We start from the raw sequence: 23,490 nt of genomic DNA, 5'->3' as shown, positions 1-23,490 counted from the left end.
TGATGAGGGAAACTTTTTAATAAGGCATGCTGACTCTTTTGTTGTTGTTTGTTTTTAGGAAACTTTAAAGGAAGACTCTCTTGCTTATCTAGATAAAATAATGATTACAGACCTGAGCTTTAGAATAAGGGAGTCACAGAACCAGGCACAGTGGTGCACTCCTGTAATCCCAGTGACTTGGGAGGCTGAGGCACAAGAATCACAGGTTTGAGGTCAGCCTCAGCAATTTAGTGAGCTTCTCAGCAACTTAGCAAGACCTTTTCTCAAAAAAAAAAAAAAAAAAAAAAAAAAGGGACTGGGGATCTAGTTCAGTGGTAAAGCATCCCTGAGTTCAATCTCCATACCAAAAAAAAGAAAGAAAGGAGGAGGGAGCCAAGAGCAAGATTGAGAGTGAGAGAGAAAGAGAGGAAGGAAGGAAGGAAGGAAGGAAGGGAGGGAGGGAGGGAGGGAGGGAAGGGAAAGGAATAGAGGGAAGGGAAGGGAGGGAAGAAAGAAAAGGAAAGGAAGGAAAAGAATAAGGGAGTCATAGGAAGAGAGCTGAGACAAGGGAGTGACTGGTGGTGGCCAGGTCACGCTCCTGGCCTCTTGCTTCTGTTCTAAAAGATGAATTTACAAGTTTAATAGTTGGCAGTTGGTGAAGATGGCTTACGTGAGACCTAGCCCCGGCAGAGCTGTTCCTGCTTAATGGAAAGGCTTGTCCTGCAGAGGGAGACTAGAACAGCTGTTCACAGCAGGAGCCCAGTGCCCAGAGGTGACTTTTTGTTGAATTGGCAGTAGAGGAGAAGTTACAGAGCCTCCTGAGGGACTGCAGATGAGGCCTGGAAATTGAAACAGATTAAATGATTGTAAATGCGAGAGATTTTCTGCCAAAGTATGATAGCTACTATTTACTAAACATACATGTTTACCAGAGATTGTGCTTATAGTATCTAATTTAACGACAATAAACCTGTTTGACAGATGAAGACTTACAGGCTAAACGGGCATATGACTTGCTCAGGGATTCTCAGTCAGTAAGAGATAGAGCTGGCTTCAAACCCAGGTCCCTCCACTTCCAAGTCCAAGCTTCTGATCACTGTTTTGTGTGCTCTGGAAGTCCCTGAAGTGGGACAGATCTGAGATATACTACTTGAAGACTATCAGTTGAAGTTTGATACAAAATGATGGGTGTGTTGCCTATCCTAAAGTGTTTGCATTTCTTTAATCCTTGTTTCAAGTTTTGTACCATCTTTTAAAAATATATCAGAGAATGATCAATGTTGTTTTTTAAATAGAGTCACATTCCTACAGTAAAGGTCTTGTCTAGTTTACAATATTTTCTCAGTTACCTTTCATTTAATCTACCTGATTCACCACCACCACCACCTAGTGATCAATGATGGAATTGCAAGCATACTGCCCAGAAGGAAATAGACATCTTGCAGGCTAGCTTTGGAAACCCACACCTATAAAGTAACCATGCAGTGACAAACCCTGTTTCAACAAGGACTAAAATTGAAGAAGAAAGAAACCATACTTTTGATTTTCTTTGTGATACAAACCTGAAAGTTTCAACTTGGGGCATCAACAGAACTATGTCCCATAGTTGTACTTACTTATTCCTAAAACTTGGTGAGGGAGGATTTCTGGACCTACTTTGATGTCCCCAGTTAGTTTTGCTGTACCAATAACACTTACTCCAACATTGAGATGGTCTCCTGCACAGTGTAATAGGGTTCCATTTATTCATTCAGATTCTCATAAGGAGGACAGGTCACAGCCTGAGTTTCCCCATCTGTGAAATACAAAGTTTGGACTTGATACTGTGTGGGTTTTCTTTTAGTGCCAATATTTTGTGATCTAAAAGCTATTAAGAACAAAGGATCATCACTGCCTCGTGATGGAATATTATGCAAAAGGGAAAACATTTCAGGGGGCAGGGGTCTTCTAGGCCTGCCTCATATCCCATCATATTGGCAGAATGTGGCTGTCTCTGTATAAGGCCAGCATTGTGCCCTTCCCCACCTCCCTTTCCTAACCCCACCCCCATTTCCTCTGGAAGGTGTAGAAAGCCCCCTTGTCTTGAATGTTTCCCTGTGAAGGGCTCCTGCTGAAAGAGTGCACACATAGCCAAGACTTTGACCTTCACCTTTGCCCTTCCCTTGCTTAGTGAAAAAGAGTTCTTATCCTCCCCTCTCAAATTTTTGGGGTGGAGGAAAGCAGCTAGGGTTAGCAGGAATTCAATGAAAATATAAATAGAAACTTGGTCTATAAATAATAGTGCCCCAAAATATCTGGAGGCATGAATAGTGGCGGGGCAGCAGACAGTCACAAATCAGGAAGGCCTGATGTGAGTGAGCGTTATTCAAGTGCTTTGGTGTCTCTTGGGATGCTTCTAACTTGCCAGTGGGGCCTGGAAAAACCCTCTGTCTTTCTGAGCTCTAGCAGCACACTCCTTGTCTGCGGCACTCGCACCCATCTCTTGCTAAACCGTCTTGGTGAACAGACACATGCAGTGGAGCTAGGTAACGCTGCCTGCACGCAGATCTGCCGTTCAGTCCAGCAGTGTGTGACTTGGGGACATCCACAAGCTATCTCTCAGCTGCAGTTTCTTCATCGGTGGTCATGGGAACTTTTAAAGTTAGAATCATGCAGAGCAGGAGGCATGTCTTATTTCATCTTGGTTAAGAGTGGGAAGTCTAGGGCCTGATGGCCCAGGTTCAAATCTCTGTACTGCCCCTTACTAGCTGTCCAGTGGAGGGCAAGTTACTTAGCCTCCCCTAGCCTTGTTAAATGCCATTGGAGGGCTGGGGAACAATGATTATCTCAAACAGTACGTGCTAAGCCTATGTAAATGTTTATTAAATAAAGAAACATACCTATGTGTCGCCTGTGCCTAAGATGTTACCTGGCACATCACAGCTGCTCAGCCACTGAGTAGTAAGCATGACCGAATTGGTACCAGGCCTGCCTGTCTTGCAGTCTGCAAAGGTAATTCAATTGATCGTGCATGGATTCTTTCTAAGCTACAAATGCTATACAAATAAGAGTGGGATTTTTCTTACCTACCAGGGTGATGGTTTGGCAGGTGTTGAGGTAGACTCCCTCATTATCCTTGTTCCTCAACTCTGTCTTGCAGACACTGCATTCTCTTGGCCTGGGAGAAAGGCCGGAGATAACTTGGGGATAGAACAAGTACCTTCTAGAGCTTCACTCCGCAGCAGCACCCACCCCTCTGCATGACCCAGCACACACCCTTCTTAGGAGTAGGTCCACATGGGGAGTGCTGATAAAGTTGTTCCCAGGCAAATGTTTAAAACATACATAAGAGAAACAAAGAAAAGAAAGCCCTTACCTCTCAAACAAGGGTGAACAAGGTAGAAGGGACACCGAACTAGGAGTCAGAAGAGGATTCCAGGGCCAGGCTGCCCCAGTTTCTGTAGGCTCGTCCCAGAGAGTACTCTGAGCCTCTCCAGATCTGGAGCGGGGGTTAGAAGGGTGCAGTCATTCTTGGCCTCAGCGTATGTGGGAATTAGTTGTGGACTTGTTAAAAATGCAGACTCTCTCCCTGCCCATGTCCCCTTCTATTCTAAGTTAGGGGATCTGGGAAAATCCCAGGACCTATATTTGCAGCCAACACTCTAATATACCTCTGGTTCAGGCCACCCAGGGACCCCCACCTTCCCATGGGCAGGGCCAGGTTCTGTATTTTAGTTACCTGTATAAAATTACCTCCTCAAATTTAGCAGCTTAAAACAGTAGGACTGCTACCTCTCTCAGCTTCTGAGTGCCAGGAACGCAGCGCTGCTTAACCTGACGGGTCCCACTCTGAATCCTGAGTGGGACCCGTGTGTGTGTGGTCAGGTGTCAGCTGGACTAGAGCCAGAGACCCTCTTGCAAGGCGGTTCACTTGAGTCGTGTGGCTGGCAGGTTGGTGCCATGGCAGCAGAAGGCTCGGTCCTTGCCATGTGGTCTTCTCCTTAGGGCTGCTTGAGTGTCCTGACAACATGCTTCACCTTCCCTCGGGGTCTTTTGTAGCCGAGCCTTGGAAGTCATGCCCTCGTTCCCACAGTACTTGATTGGTTCCACAGGTGAGCCTTTTCGGGCCAGGAGAGGAATGGTTACCAGGGGCCATCGTGGAGCCCACCTCCATAAGTTCCTCAGTTCTCTGAAACAATGCCAGTAGGTGGCAACTCTTGTCATTGGGTTTGGATTGGGAATTTGGAGACAGGAAAGGGAGTCAAGTTGGAGATCCTAGACAGCATGACCTGTAAGTGCAGAAGCTACGGCGTCTACCCCAGAGCTGGATGGCCAGCCTACATGGCCTTCTGAGTCCAGCCTGACCACTAACGTGCTGCATCAAGTGGGGCAAGGCATGGCCCTCTCTGAGCTCAGCTCAGAAAGTAAGGCCTGGATGTGATTGCCTGTGGGGTCTCCTGGTTTTCACCCCCACCATCACCCTGGCTGTGTAGACACCAGAGAGACACAAGCTGAGCTCGTGTTGTGTGAACACAGCCAGTGACCAGGCGGGAGCTGCTCCCCCAGCCCCAGACCCCCAAACTTAAGACATAAGAAAGAAGGACACAGGCTGGATCTGAGGGTGCGTGTGTCCTTTTAGGTAGAAATTGTGATCCTTGGCCTTGAAGGTCCAGGAGCGTGGGTGTTTCTGAACATGCAAACTTAGTGGCTTCATGTTGCTCTCTGCGGCTCCTGTGATCAAGTCCTGTCACCCACTCAGTCTCTTCTTGCAGGACTCATGACCCCCACCCAGTAACACCCCAGCACCCCCCCCTGCACATGCACCCCGCTCTTAGTCATACCAAACTTCATCTTCTCACCTGCGCCTGGTCTCTGGCCTTTGCTAAGGCTCCTCTCCTGCCTGGAATATTCTTTCTATATCTCTTTGGCTCTCTCCTGCCACTTCTTCAGGCGTGTCACCCTCCTGTGTGTCCCTGTTATGACTGACACATTGCCACAGAGTGCCCACATACCCTGCGTTCTCTATGACAGCAGGGATTGTGTAGATATTGGTCACATCTTGGTCTCAGCATAGTATCTGGCATTTGAGAGGGACAGAATAAGTGATGCCTGCTGACCCTGTTCATGGGTCCAGCTGGAGTTGAGATGTGCCTCTTGAGGAAGGTGGACGTAGGGGCTACACAGCCTTAGGGACAGGGAAAAGAAGGCTTACAGCAAAAGGATCAAGAATGTAGGCACCTTTGCTCTATTTAAAGGACACCATGACACTTCAAATCCAGCTCTACCTCTTACCAGTTGTGTGACCTTCAGCAGGTCACCCAGCTTTTCTTTCAGTGGAAATAGTGACAGTACCTCGTGGCTAGATTGCAAGTTGTTATGAAGATCAAATACCATGATGAATATGAAGTTCATGCGCAGCACATTGCAAGATCAAGTGCCCAGCGCACGTTCCTGCTTTCTTAATATTATCATCACATCCTCGCGGGGGTGAGGGGATGGAACCACAGAAAGCGTTGGTGGGAGATTGCTGAATAGGGTCATCTGTCTGGGCTCAGTTCTGCCCACAGAGCCATGGCTCAAGGAAAGCAGTCTTTGGAGGACAGAGTCCATCTCAAGCAAGCCAGGCAAACCCCTCTGCTGGCATGGCCGAGCCTGTGGCTATAGGGCCTTTTTCCAGTGAGCTCTGCATGCTGGGGATTTTCCTCTGCTTTCAAGCATCCAAGTGAACAAGCGCCTTTCTGGGCATAGCCGAACCTGAAGAATGGTCTGCCTGCCCCTGGTCTCTAGTCCAGAGGCTGGGCCTTTCTGTCGCATCCCTCTGAGCCCTGGAAGCCTGCATTCAGGCCCAGCCTCACCCTCCCCGCTGAGGGCCATGCCCCAGGGAGAGGCTGCCAGGGAGCTCTGCCCAGCATCCCACCGTCCGCTTTCCTGAGGGCAGCCCTCCTGCAGGGGAGGAGCCGAGGCTGCCAGGCTGAATGGGCCCTTTATTCCTGGGCTCCCAGTGGGAGGGTCCTGAGCCTCTGCCCACCACGCCCGCTATACCCACGCCTGTGTGGAGCAGGGACAGCTTGGCCCTGGTGCCAGCCTTGGAGCTAACCACACTCTCTGGCCCCGCTCTGTCTGGGTCCTGGAGGGCGAGTCCACCCTCACCACAGCCCCAGCCCAGGGCAGGGTGCAGGGTGAGCCACCTTTGCTAGCACCCTCAGGTCACGTGTGTGCACGCCCACGTGTAAATGGGATGACCCAGAGGGAGGTGGTGTGGACACACACTCACTGGTCCTTGCCGCACATGTCAGCTGCCTGCTGTGCTGGCCGGGCCCTGAGAGTATTTGGTGAGCGCCCCTGTCTGCGGGAGCTGTGCTCTGTCCTGAGGAATCACACAGAGAGCGCATCAGTAAGATCGCCACAAATGGCGGCAAACCGAGAAGGAGACCGTCCAGGCCTGGGGGAAGTGGGGCTGGCCTCTTGTGTTCCGAGGGACCTGCCAGGGCCTCCCCGATGAGGTGACATTTATGATGCCATCTGAAGGCTGGAGGGCCTCAGTGCACACAGGGCCGCAGAGAGGGTTCTGGGAATGGGGGTGGTGTGCACGCAGGCCCAAGGTGGGGCAGTGGGGGTTTGTGGCCTGGACGCACGGTGGCAGGTGGGGGTGGTTGGATGGGGGATGAGCTTGGAGGGCAGTGGGAACCTGGTCTGCGAGGCCAGGCCGTGGGAAGGCATCTAGATTTTATCTCAGCGCCCCGCACGGTGGCTGAATGCTTTAGGCCAGGGTCACTTTTGAAGAATATTATTCTGGCTGCTGGGTAGAATGTGGATTGGGAGTGAGGCCAGAGAAAGGAGCAGGATTCAAGACTGACAGAAGGTCACCAAAGGAGTCTTGGGCTGTTGACCTGATATCCAGTGACCTCACATTTCTCTGTATCGGCAATCCTGTGTGCCACGCGCTGGTTTTAAGCCACAGTCCAACCCTGAAATCCCTTGAGAGTAAGAGGAGATTGCTGCTCAGGATGGACACATGCCAGGGACCCAGTGACGTCCAGCCTGTGCCTGTCAGCTCCACACTCCACACTCACCCTGCTGCCTCGAGCTGTGTGGCCCTCGATTTCAATTTTATTTAACCTTCCTGCGGATCTAGACTAGAGAAACACAGAGGGGTGGGGATGGTAGGGTCAGTCCAGCCTGGCGGGACGCTGGCACCCAGGCCCCCAGCCCTTGCCGAGGGAACCAAAGATTTGTTCCCAGAAGCCTGGCTCTGGGTGCTGGGTGTGGGAACACCAGACCAGAATTCAGGACTCTTTTCCCTCCTCGAGTGCTGGCGAGCACACAGTGGAGAGGGAATGTTATGGTTTCCCTCCTGGTGAATCCCAGTGGATTTTTGCCATTTCTATTTCCTTGAGTGTGGAGGAAGGGGTGGGAGAGCTGGAGAAGGGACACTCACCTGCGTGAGTCACCCAGGGCCGCCCCGAGGTGGGGCATGAAGTGAATCACTGCTGCATTGTCGTGTTCCCTGCGTTTGAACTTGGCCCCTGGAGAAGCATCCCTCAGAGGAAAAAGGGGAGCTGTTGGGGGAGAGCCCGTGCATTGGTGGGGGAAGACGAATCAGGACAGGTGCTGCAGGTGTGTGTGTGGTGGGGGGCTGGCCCTGGCGGGGAGAGCCAGGCGGGCAGACTGGGTGCCCGGGAAATGTTACAGTGCATGGGTTCCATGTGCCAGCAGAGAGACAGGCAGGGCCAGGTTGTGCCCACACCCTCCCACACCCCACCCACTTGACCGGGAACTGTATCTAACTAAGAGATCCCATGAGTTCAACATTTGAGGTGGACTGGGCTCTGTGTTGAGTGTGTTTATACACTAGTTCATTGATTGCTGAGTAATCCTTTAGGCATATGGTTAGGAATATGGTCCCCATTTTGCAACTTGATAAAACTGAGGTGCAAGTCGGTTTTAACTGGTTCCATGTCGTGCAACAGTAAGAGGCAGAGTACTCGTCAGGATTCTCCTGGTAATAAGAAATAGACCCATCTCACTGTGCCTTTAAAAGAAGGGAGAGAGGCTGGGGATATAGCTCGGTTGGTAGAGTGCTTGCCTCATAAGCACAAGGCCCTGGGTTCAATCCCCAGCACCACAAAAAAAAAAAAAAAAAAAAGAAGGGAGGGATGTATTGGTTCACATAGCAAAATCAGGAGTAATGGCATCAGGCTTAGCTGGATCTAGGTGACCAAATCTTGTATCTCTCAAGCTCTCAGCTTTACTTTCTTTTCTGTTGACTTTATTCTCGGGTGGATGTACCCCAGCTGGTGACAGAGATACAAAAAGATGCTCCCTAGAAGCCTGGGGCTTACAGTTTATGGGTGAGTAGTTGCTGTAGAAAGGGAGCAAAGACTGGCAGGCAAAACCTGGATGCCTACCACTTCAAGCCAGAGGCAAGGTCTTGACATGATTCTAGAGGACAGACAATCCTGGGTCAGAACTCAGCATGGAGTCAGGGCCTGGGGCTGCTGACTTTTCCCATCAGAATCACCTTCCAGAACCTGCAGCTGCTTCCAGCATCAACATCAAGGCCTCACCCCAGCCCAAGTGAAGGGCAAGTCAGGCCAGGCACAGGGGAGAAGCAAGAGTGCGGGGATGTCAGATGGTGCTCAGGAAGGACATGTGCCAGGACCCAGCAACCCGGCAGAGAGCACAGGACTGGCAGTCCCCAGCGGTGGCATGTGAGATTCAGGAGTGGCACAAACAAGACTAGCATGGGCCTTCCCACCCACCCGAGCAAGACAGGGCTAACCCAGGTGAAGACTGGGAGGCCACACAACCAGAAAACAGGAAAACCAGGAAGCCAGCAAAGGCTTACTCTACCTTCTCCTTTCTTCTCCTGCTTCCCATTATACACCTCTATCAAGGCCTCTGTGCTGTGTTCTTGCCCCTGACTAGACCCATTGGTCCAGTGAGAAACTGATGCTTATTCATACTCAGGTGTGAGTGGTTGCTAGAGGCTCACTGTGCCTTTCTCCACGGAGATGTTTATATATTATCACCAGAATCTTAAGTCAAAGAAATTAAATTCTAAATCTATAATCTCAGGTATCAAAAAGGTAGGCTGTGGGGCTGGGGTTGTGGCTCAGTGGTAGAGTGCTTGCCTAGCATGTATGAGGCACTGGTTCGATCCTCAGCACCACATAAATAGAAATAAATAAAATAAAGTCATTGTGTCCATCTATAGCAAAAAAAAATTAATATTTCAAAAAAAGTTCTAGGATGATCCTGAATTGAACCAACTTGGGCTCCTGGTGGAGTTGGGGGGTTAATAACAGCCTCTCTGACGTCAAACAGAAGGAAGTGGCTGTTCGTCTTTCACGATGAGGGAGGCACCGTTAGCAGATTCTTGCACTGTACTCTCTTGGCCCTCCTCTGCCCACGGCTCCTGTTCAAGCTGCGCTCCAGCAGTCCGTCAGCAAACACCTGCTGAGGGCAGCTGGACACAGGGTTTGCGACTGGCCCGGCCCCTTCCCACCGGGACCCAGGTCAGTCCTCAGACTGCAGAAGGGGGGCAGGAGACTTAACTGCCCCACCCCCAACGCTGCCCGTGCCCTGCCACTCTGTAAGCACGTGTCATTCTTGGGGAGTGGGTCCCTCTATGGCCTCATGCCTTTCCTCCACTTTGTCTGGGAAATTTGTCTTTTTAACTCTTCAGTGCCACATCGTCCAGCAAAGCCAGAGAGGGACACTCCTGCCCCTTCACTCGGCCACTCAGCACTCAGACCCTCCCAGCTTGCACCCCTCTGGGTCCCAGAGAGCCTGGCGCACTCTGTCCCTGACCCAGAAACTCCCCTGTCCCCTTGAAGACATCAGGCAGCTCCTGTGTTCTTCACACCCAGCACCAGAGCAGGTGTCACCAGGGGCGCAAGGAGGTTAGACCTTCCTGCCCAGTGATGGCAGCCAGGGATAGAGACTGGCAGACAACCGGGCAGCTCTGTGTTCTGTCCTATAACCTCCTGCAGTGGGTCGAGTGGTGGCCTCAAAGAGGTATGTCCAAGTCCTGACCTGTGACTAGGACCTTCTTTGGTAAAAGGGTCTTTGCAGGTGTGATTAAGCAGAGGATCTCCAGGTGAGGTCATCCTAGATTTAGGATCACAGTGACAGGTGTCAGAATAAGAGAAAGGCGGAGGGAGATTTGAGACAGAGAAAGGGAAGGCCAGGTGTAGACGGAAGCAGGCTGGACTGATGCGCCACAAGCCGAGGAGGGCTGGCGCCACCCAAAAGCTGCAGGGCCAGCAGAGTCTTCTCCGCAGCCTTCAGAGGGCCTGGGCCCTGCTGACCCTGGACTTCAGGTCTCAGGCCTCCAGACCTTGATTTAAGCCACTGAGTTTGTGACAGTATGTTACAACCGCCGAGGAGACCTGTGCCCTCCCCTTTCCTTTGTGTCCTCAGACCGGAGAAGGGCAGGAGTGCCATCCTTGGGGACAAGGCCTCTGCACCACACAGCTGTGGGCCTCTGGGCCTCTCCGTGGTCTCCCCTGATTCTTCAGCGAGTCCCCTTTGGCCCTTGGGGCTCTCAGGGCTGCACTGAGAGAGGACTGGAAACATCTGTACCCTTGGAGGTGACTGGGAATGCCAGCCCTCCCCAAGCCTGGGGCTATAAATCAGGGGGACCTCTTGTTGGTGAGAGGAACCTAAGGAGGGATATTCCTGACATTGTCTAGCATAAACAGAGAGAGAGGACGAGGTGGGAGGTTGCCAAGGGACCTGGAGGTTGGCAAAGGGGACCACGGAGCAGGAGGCGTGGGACCCGTGTCTGAACCGAGGACAGGAAGGGGTTCCCAGGGTACTTAGAGTAGAACCACTCCCTTTTCTGTGGCTCACAGGCTCCTATACAGCCTCTTTTCTGTCTTCCGACATATCTAGGTCTTTCTGCCTCAGGGACTTTGCTGTTGCTCTGGCTGAGTCCTCTTGCCTCCGAGCTTTGCACAAACAGCTCCTTCTTAAAGTTTCCACTGACCCAGGCCTGGTGGCACTCACCTGTAATCCCAACTACTCAGGAGGCCAAAGTAGGAGGATCGCAAGTTCAAGGTCAGCCTGGGCAACTTAGCAGAACCCTGTCTTAAAATAAAAAATAAAAAGGAATAGGGATGCAGCCCAACAGTAGAATTCCCCTGGGTTCAATCCCCAGTACCCCCCAAAATTTCCATTAAACCTCCCAGAAACTTCCCTGACCAATCTGAATCCCCCCGCCCCCCACAGACACCCATTTTTATTCCCTTTGTAGGGGCTGGGAGGAGACCTACACATGGACCAAACTACTCACTAGATACGAAAAATATATTTTGCACCTCCTCCCCAAACAGCATGCAGCCCCTGAGAGCAAGGCCTCATCTGTCTGTCTAGCATGTTCAATGCAGTGCTCGGAGCAAGCCCAAGACAGCACTGGGTGGATGGATGGGTGAGTGGGTGGATGGATGGATGGATGAATGGATGGATGGATGGATAGATGGGTGGATGGATAGATGGATGGATGGATAGATGGATGGATGGATGGATGGATGGATGGATGGGTGGGTGGATGGGTGGATGGATGGATGGATGGATGGGTGGGTGGGTGGATGGATGGATGGATGGGTGGATGGATGGATGTGTGATGGATGGATGGGTGGGTGGATGGATGGATGGGTGGATGGATGGGTGATGGATGGATGGACACACAGATGGACAGATAGCTGAATGGATGTCTTTAAATAAGGATTTCGGGTGATTTTTAAAAACAACAGGGAAGAGGGAGTTAAACTTGCCTGCATAGACAGCTGTGTCTCCTTCCTTCCTCTCTCTTTCCCATCCTTCCTTGCTTCCTTCCTTCCTTTCCTCCTTTTTTCTTTTTTTTCTTGAGACAGGATCTTGCTATGTTGCCCAGCCTGGCCTAGAATGTCTGGGCTCAAGCTGTCCTCCTGCCTCAGCCTCCTGAGCAGCTGGGACTGCAGGTGTGCACCACCACACCTGGCTGACGCTGGGTATCTTGATGAAGGGATGCTGCCAGGAACAGCCTGTTCAGACCCCAAGGGATTCTGAGGCTGGCCCTCTCTCATCACCCCTGTGGCCAGTGTGCCCCATGGCCCCTGCACACCTGGGTGCTAGCCTGTTTGTAGAACAGCTCGTCATGGCTGGCATGGGCCTGCCTGGGTCTTGTTTCTTCCCTTCCAGGGCCCGTGGCCCTCAGGCAGTCATGGAGGGCCATACGTTTCACTTTGCAGCTGGAGGCTGTGGTTGGCCTGTCGGTTAACTGCTCTGGTCTTCCCTCACACACAGGTGAAACCCAGAGTCCTCACTGTGGCTCATAAGACCTTATACAGCCTGAGCCCATAGAACTCTCTGGATTCATTGCCAACACTCATCCTCACACTCCAAGCTCAAAAACCCCAAGGTGAAATCCCAACTGAGCCACCCCTCTGAGCTGCCATCTCCTCCTCTACAAAATGGACCTAGTAAAAGGTCCGTTCACAGTCACGTTGCCCACAGGAGGCCAGGCAGGACTTGGACGCAGGACCCGTGCCCGGGGCTACCAGTACTGTCCAAGCCTGGCCCTGAGTGGCAGGAAGGGACCAGGGCTTAATGCCTGGCTACTGCTGGACTCCTGCTCTCTTTCTCTGCTTTCAGGAGCAAGTCTATTTAAGGCCGAGCTGGGTCTGTTTCAGGCCACGTGTGATCTGCCTTATGATTCTTATCAGATTTCTGGGGCAGCATCCGCAGGGCTTTGAAGACTCTGGCAGAGGCAGAGCGCCGCCATAAAGGGACTGAATTACACTTACAAGAGGCCTTTACTGCCCTGTGGTCTCGGTTTCCTTAATGGGGATTTTCCTCCACCCCTTTTCCTCTCTCCCTTTTAATACGGTCACCGGTTCGGCTTTCAGAATGTGGTTTGGATTCCTCACGGAGAAGTCAGGACCGTGGAATCCCTTCCAGGCCCTCCCTCCCGCGTCCCCCACTGGCTGACTGTGCCAAAGCCCCAAGAGAAGAGAGCGTTGCTCCCGTCAGGGTTTCAGCAGCAAAGAGGGCAGTCCTGTCGGGACCCTGAAACACACGCAGTAAAGTGGCCTGTGCAGAAATCCTCCCCTGACCTCACACCCAAGCAGCAGACCCACGAGCTTGTGGAGGGGACTGGTCACACTGGTGGCATGGTGGCCTCACTTGTGTGAGTAGACGCGAGGGGCAAGTGGGGTCCCCTGCTCCAGGGCTGGCGTTGCCAGGAATCAGGGGAGCCTCCTGCCTCCTGCCCACCTCCCCCATCAGGCCTCTCTCTGGAGGCCTGAGTGTTCCTCTATCATTTTTTTGTTTTTTCTTTTTGTTTCACTAGATCTGTCTCTGCCGTTGGATAAAGAACAACATCTACTTCTTCAGTATACAGAGCTCAGCCAGGGGTGCCACCAGCTTTGGGGTGGGGGACCTGGTTTGTCTCCCATCTCCCTCCTTCCTTTTTTGTCTTTGGATGGGTTGAGAAAGAGCAGGAGGGCCATTTTCAGAGGACGAGACTTCCTCCCCTAGAGGACGAGACTTCCTTCCCTTTGGTTTTCCAGTCCTCAGATGGTCCTTCAGGGTCCTGCTCCACACCCCTTATCGACTGGTGTCAGCTGGGTCTGGGCCACCTCCAGCTCCTGATGGACAGCTGGCTCAGGTGGAAGGCTTGGTCCTGGCCACCTGTCATTTTCTCCATCCAGAGAGCGGGTCTGCTCATGCTGCATGCGTGTTTTCTCAGAGTCCCTATAGCTGCACACATAGGCTCCGTGGCATGAGAGCAGTAAAATGACAGGCAACCAAAAAAGGACAGGAGGCAAAGAGGCAAGCAATACCAAATCTGCGACATCTTCCCCTATGAAGAGCAGCCATCTCCAGCGTCTTGAGACATCACTCTTTATCTCCTTTCCAAAGGGGCACATGGCAAAGTGCTTTGTCTTGGGGACATGGTGCCATCTACACAGATAACCTGTGTACCGACTCTAGAAAGCACAGAGGAGGGCTGGGGATATAGCTCAGTTGGCAGAATGCTTGCCTCGCATGCACAAGTCCCTGGGTTCAATCTCCAGCACCACCAAAAAAAAAAAAGAAAGAAAGAAAGAAAGCACAGAGGAAGGAGAGCTTGGGGAAGAGGAAGTGAGCATCCGCTATATGCCAAGGCCCAAGCTAGGTGGAACAAGTGGGGCAGACACAGCCTGAGCCAGGGGCCAGGCTTGGTATGGAAAACCAAAGGCTTCAAGCGGGAAGCAAGTCGCACATGCTGTGGCATGCTCTGTTCCACTGTCTGACCTAGGCAAGGCTTGTTACCAGTGTGTGGAAACCGCAGTTTCTCTGCTTCTACAGGCAGGTGGGGTCTGCATAAGCTGCAGGCGTCTACAGCTGAGAAAGCCCATTTCTTTTCCACTACCATTGAGTGACGTGTCGCAATTCTTTATAGCAGGTTTTGCACTTCAGTGCAGCAGGCTCCAGCAGCTCACCACCAGTTTCTTGTCTGACCAGGATGACTGTGTGTAAGCGTAGGATTTATTCAAGTGTGAATAGAAACAGAAGTCCCAGAGGGTGACAGGGGACCCTATCAGATTGCCACTTGAGTGTGCTGGTCTAGAGGTTTATACAGCACTTGGGTCAATGCCGTCGGTCCATATTTAGGCTAATCAGGGTTTGGAAGAGTGTCAGTGCTATTGGTTAGCGCTGCACTCTCCATGCTGGTCTGCCCCACTTGCATTTTCCACTGCTTGTTTAGAAGTGGGGCATTGAGGTCATCTGATGTGGATGCCTGGGGGTCTGGCTGCTGCGGGGTGACAGGTCAGTGTGCCCTGGTTTGCCTCAGCCCTGGCTCACCATGCCTAAGGCCCACAGTGGCGTGCGGGCTCCCTGCAGCCGGGACCTGTGCTGGTAGCCCACACTCCAGCCCACCTGGGCTGCTGCTCTACCGCCATTTCCCAGCAGGGATTAGTGGACTGGTTGTGCAACTCAGTGGTCAGGGAGCCATGTCACTGTGGTGACAGGGAAATCAGGGATGGTCACAGCAGTTGCTTCATGCCCCAGGTCCTCTCTGTTCCCTTCTTCCTGCTAAAGGCTGCTTATAGGAAGTACCAGCACCCATGAGAGCACACTTAGCCAGAAGTGCTGGGATGTCCTCAGAAGAAGCAGGGAGTTGGTGGATGGACATCCCGGCCTCCTCAGCCTTAGGGGGATGCCCCTGTGCTGTGCTCCCTGGAGTCCCCCAACCGAACGGAGCTCCAGCTGCCTTTGGATAGCAACTCTTGATTTCTCTACCTTTTGCCTTATTCTCCCTCTCCCCTAATGATGCCTCTCAGGACGGCCTCTCACATAACCACTTGGATTCAAATTCTTGTATCTGGGACTGCTTGCCTGTGAAAAACCTAGACCAAACCTTTCTTAGTACTTCACTTGGACCTTGACAGAAGAAACTTGAGTGGATTAACATGCAGTCTTATGTATTTGCTCACATATGGTGGAAATGATCTTAAGTGGGAATCCTTCAAATGCAAGTGATGAAACTCTATCTCCAACTAGTTTAAATAAAAGAGTTTTTTTGTCTTGCACAAGTTAAGAATAACAGGATACTCCGAGGTTCAGGAACACCATATCAGGTTACTGAAATGATATCAAAGGAATCTGCCCCTGGTCGTTTTTTGGCTCTGCTTTTTCAATCATTCAAGAAGCAATTATTAAGCACCTACCTGTGACAGGCACAATTCCTTTCTCTCATTCCATTTTCTTCTCAGGCAATAATAAACTTGGCCACTAGAGGCACTAGACTTTCAACCAGGGGCTTAGCAACTGGAAGAAAGAAGTTTTGGGGCTTACTCTCATTGACCCAAATCAGGGGTGCCCATCCCTGAGCCAGTCACTGATTGACTAGGCTGTCACATGCACCCTTGTTGCCAGGGGCATGTGGTTAGCTCCATTGGCATCCCAAGGCCCAAGGAAGCAGCCTTCCCCAGACTGGGACAACAGATGGATGTTATAGCTCCAGGTCAGCACTTCCACCACATCCTGGACTTGCTGTCCCTACCATGGGTCACCCGTGCTATAAAACACAGTACAATGTGGCCAGTGCCCGAGGAATGGACATATTGTGGATGTTCTGGAAAGAGGAAGCTTGACCAGTCAAGGAAGCTCTTTTGAAAAGGAACGTCGGCCCTAGACCACTGGGCCGATGGGCACAGAAGTGTCAGTTGTGTAAGACATTGAGTTCAGATTCTGAATTTAACAGTCTGGAAAAGGATTATGCATTGATGTATTTATCATGAATGAATGTGGCCAGGGCAGAAGGACCTGCTGGAAAGGTCTAAGTGGGTGGCACTTCCTGTAAGCCTTGCCCATACCTGTAGAAGGATGTACAGCACAGCTGGCAGCAGCCCGAATGGCTGGAGGCTGTGTGTACAGAGAGCCCAGGGAACAGTCACACTGGGGCAGCCATGATCCCCTGGCGTTGGCTTGTGCCCGCCCTGTAAATAGCCACCCACCTACACTAAGAATAGAAATTCCTGCCCAGTTGGCAGAAATGTATGTCGATTTCTCAAGGAGGGATGGGTCTGAAAACAAAACAGCATGTGGGTTGGGCCATACTTTATATTTATTTGTGAGGTCATTTAAGAGCCACACCCATGTCAGGCATTGATCCTACCATTAGACACAGTCAAGGTGACTTGACCGAGTTGTTCATAGAATCCCAAGATGGCAGCCTCCAGGGAGAGGCCCTGGGCTCTCAGCCTTGGTCGCCTCCTGCCCCCCGGGAGAGGTGACCACTCCTCATTTCCTTGACAGTTGGCAGAGGTGGTAGCAGATGGTGGCTAGCTGAGATGCTGAGAAGCCAGCGGGGAGGGGAACGAGAAGATCCTATGATAGTGTAAGCCAGAATCTCCGGCTCATGAGCATCTCTCTTCTAGGCAAGATCCTCTTCCGGAGAAGCCACATTCGGGACGTAGCTGTGAAGAGACTGAAGCCCATCGATGAATACTGCCGGGTAAGGGTGTGTCTGGGAGTGGGGTGGACCCTCTGCCTAAGGGGCTGTCTGTCTGTGAAGGAAGGCTGTCTGTACAAACGCTCCCGAGGCCTGGCTTTGCTTGGCCAGTAGGATGGAAGTGGGTGTCCCACAGGGAGTGGCCACTCTCCTTTCAGAACACAGCTGTGTTTACAAAGTGCTGTTTTAAATCACTTCTACTGGCGTGGGACCTATGTGAGGGGCCTCCTGCTGAAGGGATTTATGTGGGGGCATTTTGCTGGACACAGACAGTTGTTTTTTTTTTTTTTTTTTTTAATTCCTTTTGGGATGTTGTTGTCAGCTCTGACTTTGGTGGCATGTGGAATACACATTTGTTAGTCACATAAATTTTGATAGATGCAAATGTGCATATACACATCTTTATAGATGCAAAAATTCTCTCTCTTTCTCTCACACACACGCATGCACACACACGCATGAATATACGCATAGCTAGAGCAACCAATTACCAATGAGTAGGCAGGAGAGTGACAGCAATGTCGTGAACCAGAGTCCATTTGGCCTTCGGCTTTGATTAGAGCCTAGGACCCCTACAGTGAGGACAGGAGGCTGCACTTCTTGTCCTTGGGACATGGCCTCTGGATGGCCAAACCGCCTGAGTTCAAACCCCTGACTAACTTTGTGAACTTGGGCAAGTTACTTAACTTCTTGAGCCTCAGTTTCCTTGTCAGTAGGGAGGAGAATTGTCCTTCTTGCAGAGAGGGTGACCTTGGAAATGGAATGAGCTGACAAGCATCAGGCACCAGCCTAATGTCTAGCTCAGAGAAAGCTTTTAGTAGATGACTTTGTTATTATAAGACACAGCATTTGTATTAAATAAACAAGCAAATAAAAACTTTAATAAAAGCAAATAAAGGGCTAGGCATGATATAACACACCTGTAATCCTTGCAACTTGGGAGGCTGAGGCAGGAAGATCACAAGTTCAAAGCTAGCCTGAGAAATTTAGTGAGACCCTGACTCAAAATAAAATTAAAAAGGCTGGGGACCTAGCTCAGTGATAGAGCACCCCTGGGTTTAATTCCTAGTACTGCAAAAGGGAAGAAAATAAAAGCAAATATAGGGCTGGGGTGTAGCTCAGTGGTAGAACACTGCCCAGCCTGTGCAGGGCCCTGGGTCTGAGCCCCATCAGTGGAAAAAAAAAAAAAAAAAAAAAAAAAAAAAACTGAAGAAAAGCAACTAAAAACAAACCAATAAAAAGCAAGCATTAAGTACTGTTACTTCTGCATACTGCTGGCTTTAACAGAAACAATTCTATCTTGTGGAATTCGACGCAAAACTATCAGGAAGGCATAACGTTTTGTTCCAATGTGGTCACTAGAGTGAGAAGAGCTAGAGTCGAATCCCAGGGCCCGGCTCACAAGCCGCGTGACCTGGCTCAAGCTGCTTTATCTCTTCGTAGCCCGTTTCCTCATCTGAAAATGGAGATAGAGATCCTGTCTCACAGGGTTGAGGGGAAAGATGAACAGCATGCCATCTTATGACTCCTGAAATGCCTTGTCCTTATGTAGAGCTGATACCCGTAAGGTCCCCTTCCACTCTAACATTTTATAATTCTAAATCATTATGCCTGGCAATAAATGTTTAAATAAGAACCAAGTTGGTAAATGCATTAACTGTCATTCCCAAGCCTCTAGGAAGACAAGTGTTCCCACACAGACTCCATGAAACTAGAGTTTGAATTTTGTGCAGATTAGACTTGGGTCATGTGTTCCACCTTGTCCTAAAAGGATGCCCGGAGGGTGAATCCCTTGAGCTAGATTCCCTCTTCTTCAGATCAATATTCATTTTTCTCTTTAGAGGGCATTCACTGTTTCTGGTTAATTGATGCCTCGGCCTGAGCTTTTACGTCTCTTTATTCCTTTCCCAGGAAGTTAAGTGGGCAAAGCTAAGGGAGGAGGGGCAAAGGGCAGGAGGAGCCTTTTCCAGCTGGGATTTATGGCTCAAATCAGTCTCAGCCTTCCTGAGCTGGGGTGCCGGAGGCCTCTGCAGTTAGGCTCTGTGGAAATGTGTCTCCTGGATCAGCCAGAGGAGGAAACTGATAGCATCTTATCTCTTGGGATCAGGCTTTGAATGGGACTCCTGATTCAGGGGGCGTCTGGGGCTCCAATGGGCTGCTGGTGACTGGGGGAGCCATCCGAGTGGGGTCTGCAAGTGGAGGGGCCGCCTAACCTGATTAGCACAGTTGAGAACTGCTCTGAGCCAGACCATGAACAGTGTCAGGCATTTGCCAAGCAGACAGCCGTCTCACAGGCAGGAATTCACTCTGAGAATGCCGTGGAGCAGGGACAGGGCAGACTGACCTTTAATTCTGCTGAACTACGAAGCTGGGATCTGTGGTCTGATTGTCTGAGAAACCCCTGACCTGGGACAGTCAGTGGGGAGAAGCCAGCAGCAGTCCATGGTCACTGCCATCAGGGCTGCCTTTCACAACTCTGTCACCAGATGGTCCAGTCTATGACCACTGAGCTTTACTGCCCACCACAACCAACTTCACGGTCAGGGCCATGCACAGTGTATTCCATGTCAGCCTTCCCTTGTCCTTAGATGCACGCTGCCTGGAGCCTCTGGAGTCCTTATTTCCGATTCCCTGCATATCCAGCTCTGCGTGGCTGGTGAGCATCTTCTTTCTTGGGCCTGTGAGACTGTGTGGGCTCAGAGTCTGGGATTTGGTGGAGAATCAAATGCACCCAAAATTATGAGCCTGGCTCTACATATGTTGTGTGCAGATGTGGAAAGTCTGACCACGCAGAGGAACTCCCTAAGTTTGGGCTCTCTGCCCTCACCAGCCAGCTAGTCCCTCCTGTAAGGGTGATTTCACAGCCCAAATCTCAGTGTTGATTTTGAACGTATATGAAGCAGATTGGATGGGCATGATGGAAAATTTACCAAGCGCCAACCTGGTGATTGCTTTATGTGGCACTTAAAGGCCAAGATGTCTATCAAGAGAGGTTCCAAAAGCATTTCTTTAACTCCATAAATTAATTTAATGGGCAACTTGGTTGCGCGGTTACTATTTCTGGGGCTGTAACAAGTTGAAGACTTTCATCTAACCAACAAAGTTTGAGCTATATAGGAGCTCAGACTAGCAATTTTGACTGTGACTCCATTTACCCTGTTCCTTCAGGGAAAATGCATGTTTGCTGTGTTTGTCCAGGGAATAAAATAAGTATCCCAGTGGAAAGTATGTGTGTGAGGGAGCATGTTCAAGAATGGTCAACTCACCTTTGACATGTTGGTGACATTTGTACAAATCTGCATTACCTGGTGTGTGTGACTATAACTTTTTTGCTGCCCCAATAGCTGAGTTTATTTCTATTATTCCTTTATCCACAACACACTTGATTTCAGGGATGAAGGATGGGTGCTTTGAGGGTGGGGAACAGGAAGTCAGAGCCCACCAAGAGGTCAGCACTGAAGGTCACAGATTTCCTGGCCCTGCCCTGCATCTCCCAGACTCACTTTATCCCCGCTTCCCAGATTGGAAACTGAGGCTGTTACATACTGGTGAATCCTAGTCCCAAATATTCTCCATTCTACTGTGGGATTTTTCCTCCGCGGCCCATCATTGACTGTCCCCTGGGGGAGCTTGTGGTCCTTTTTCTGAGGGAGGGCCCGGGTCAGGAGTGCTGCTAGTGGGAGAGGCTGAGGCATGGTGGGGAGGATTTCTAGGTTGGGCAGAATGCTAACGAGACACCGGAGAGCCGTCCAGGTTTGGCTGTTAACTAGTTCTGCCAGTGCCCCCCTTCCCAGTCCTAAACTGCCCTGATGTCTGTAGTTCCTGCCCCCCAAAACCGTTTTCTCAGCATCAGGTATCATCAGACCCATCATGGTGCAGGTGACAGGATGAAAAGGTCACAGGAGAGAAAATTGCTCAGAGTCTGACACATCCTCCATGAACTGACCGTCCGTGCCTCCTGCGTGGTCTCCTCCTGGTCAGGAGAATCTCTCCAACTCCCTGACAGACCCAGGAAAGGCGCTTCTAGCCTAGGAGAAAGCTGATCGAGTCCCCGTTCTCCTTAGAGGCCCTGGGAGGAGTCCCGCTGCCCCGAGAATGGCCGAGTGTCTCATCCAGGCCCTCTGTGAGCGGCTTCCAAGAGCTGCTCAGGCCCCAGCTCCTGCCTCTCCCGCACACTGCAGTCCAGTCAGCCAGACTTGAGGAGGCTGTTTCCAGCTAGCCAGCCCTCTGCCCTTGGCCTGAGCTAGTTTGCTTCCTAGGGACACATGCAGCTTCACAGTGGCCCCTCAGAGGTGCTTTGTGTCTCCCAGTCTCCCAGGGAAGCTGACCACTCTGCTGTTCTGCCCCCAGAAGGCACCCTGCATGGCTCTGCTCTGCACAGTTGTCCTCTGCAGGACCATGATTTCCACTTGACCATCTTCCCAGATAAGGAGCTCCTTGAGGGCCACATCTGTTATCCTCCTGTCTTCACTAGCAAGCAGGGGGAGTGGCCCCCAGTGCCAGCATCTGCTGACAAGATGAAAAGGTCACAGGAGAGAAACTTCCTCAGAGGAAGACGTATCTCCAGGCCCCAGTGTCCTGGGATCCCGTGGGAAACAGCTTAAACCGCTACCAGGAAATAGATTCGATTGACATGTCAGAAGGAGGGGCTGCTAGGTCTTCCAAAAAGATACTTTTGCATTTGAAATACTATGGTTTACAGAAGTTTCATGAAGCCCCAACTTTCCAGGTGGAGATCTGGGAAGAACAGCCGGGGTAGGTCAGAGGCAGCCCCAAGGCTTAGGGTAGGGGAGGCCACAGGAGCAGGACTCCAGCCTCCCTGAGTGGCACCTCACCCCACAGCATGGCAGTCTGCCTTTTACCTGTAAGACTTCTGCTGATTAGAACTGTCACTTCTAGAAAGAGGGAGATGCTTCATCTTGTGTAAAGAGCAGGACACCCGTGGTAATTTTGCCAAATGCAAAACTGTGCCTTTTGCCCTGGGACAAGTATTACCCAGAGGGCTGAGCTTCAAGGGGGGATGTTCTGCATGAAGCAGAGCCCTGAGCCATCAGCCAGGCCCCTTCCCATGCCACTCGCATTTCCAATCTGTACAGAGACTCGAAACACATCAGGCAGCCCCCGTCTCTGCCATCCAAACCTGCACCATGATGGACCTGATGATACCTGCTGCTGAGAAAATGGTTTGGGGGGAGCAGGAACTACAGACTAGGGCAGTTTAGGACTGGGAAGGGGGCACCGGCAAAACTAGCTGGCAGCCAAACCTGGATAGGCCTTTGGTGCCTCTTTATCAGTCCGCCCAACCTAGGCACCCACTACCCATGGCTCTTCCCATTTCTCCCAACCTGCTATCAGCCACCTCCCCAGCCCAGATCTCAGATTGGCAGGACTGGAAGGCACTGGGGTTAGCTCAGCTGACATCCCACAGGGCCCTGCTCCCTGCCTCAGCAGCTGACGGTGTGAGGTCAGGTTCATTCCAGTCCTTCTGCAACCCATGACCTTTGGGACTCTCTGATCACCTGAGTTGGAGCCCTATTAGAACCGTTCAGATTGATTGAGAGATCATACAGATGAACTCACGGATAACGGTGCCACAGCCTGTTAGATCTGGAAGGACCTTCAGAATGTGTCTAATTGGGTTTGCCCCAGCTGCATTCCCTGGGGTGTCACCAGGAGCAGTTCCAGCTCCACAGTCAGATGCCCGTGAGTAATATTGGAGGCAGCAGAGAACAGTGTATCAACTGGACACCGTGGTGCATGCCTGGAATCCCAGGGGCTCGGGAGGCTGAGGTAGGAGGATCGCAAGTTCAAAGCCAGCCTCAGTAACTTAGCGAGGCCCCAAGCATTTAGTGAGACCCTGTCTCAAAATAAAAAGTAAAAAGGGCTGGGGATATGTGATTCAGGGGTTAAAGCCCTCAGGGTTCAATTTCTAGTACCAAAAAAAGAGAGAGAGAAAGAGAGAGCAATGTATCAGCAGAGCAGGTGGCCTGAATTCAGATACCTGATACAAAATTTGATACTTACAGTGTGACCTTGGGGAACTAAACTCTTTGGGCCTGAGTTTCTTTTATAATTTTTTTTTTGGTAGTGCTGGAATTACCTCCAACACTACCAAAGAAAAAAAGAAAGAAGAAAAAAAAGAAAAGAAAGAAAGAAGAAAAGAGAAAAACTCTTAGCATTTATACGAAGATTAAATTAGTCCCCAGGATGTCGATGTTATTATTGAACAGTGGCCTAAACAAAGTTCCTACAGGACTTCATTGCCATGCTAATGAAGATGGTGATCTCCAAGGCCAGGATGGCGGTGGGCACAGGGTTGGAGCTTCAAGGCGCCCCACATTGCACACGTGCCCCTGGAACTCATTGTCCCTCACCCAGCAGCTGTTCCATGAGGTGTACTTTGAAATCCAGAGCTGCTCTGTTTTAACCTGAAAGAAATGACAACCAGAGAGGTGAGGTGAGCTGCCCAGGGTCTCAGAGCAGATGGATAACTGCAGAATTGGAGCAGGAATTGAGGTCTCTGATTCCCATTCCCGTGCACGTCA

The 23,490-nt window shown here is 51.0% G+C and overlaps 1 protein-coding gene across 3 annotated transcripts in view; it reads left to right on the top strand.

The window, feature by feature from the left end:
- The window catches only part of Sh3pxd2a (SH3 and PX domains 2A), a 225,410-nt gene that overhangs the window by 90,229 nt on the left and 111,691 nt on the right, over positions 1-23,490 (top strand). For 2 of the 3 annotated variants that reach the window (XM_047552631.1, XM_047552629.1), the window contains exon 4: positions 16,872-16,948. In XM_047552631.1, coding sequence (XP_047408587.1) covers positions 16,872-16,948 — 77 coding nt within the window. Of the gene's footprint in view, positions 1-16,652; positions 16,724-16,871; positions 16,949-23,490 lie in introns of those variants that run through there. The other variant, XM_047552630.1, reaches the window with a different exon arrangement.

This window comes from Sciurus carolinensis, chromosome 5 (genome assembly GCF_902686445.1).
Source record: "Sciurus carolinensis chromosome 5, mSciCar1.2, whole genome shotgun sequence".
Lineage (NCBI taxonomy): Eukaryota > Metazoa > Chordata > Mammalia > Rodentia > Sciuridae > Sciurus > Sciurus carolinensis.
Note: the sequence above shows the minus strand (reverse complement) of the source record. Positions and strands in the feature narration are given on the sequence as shown.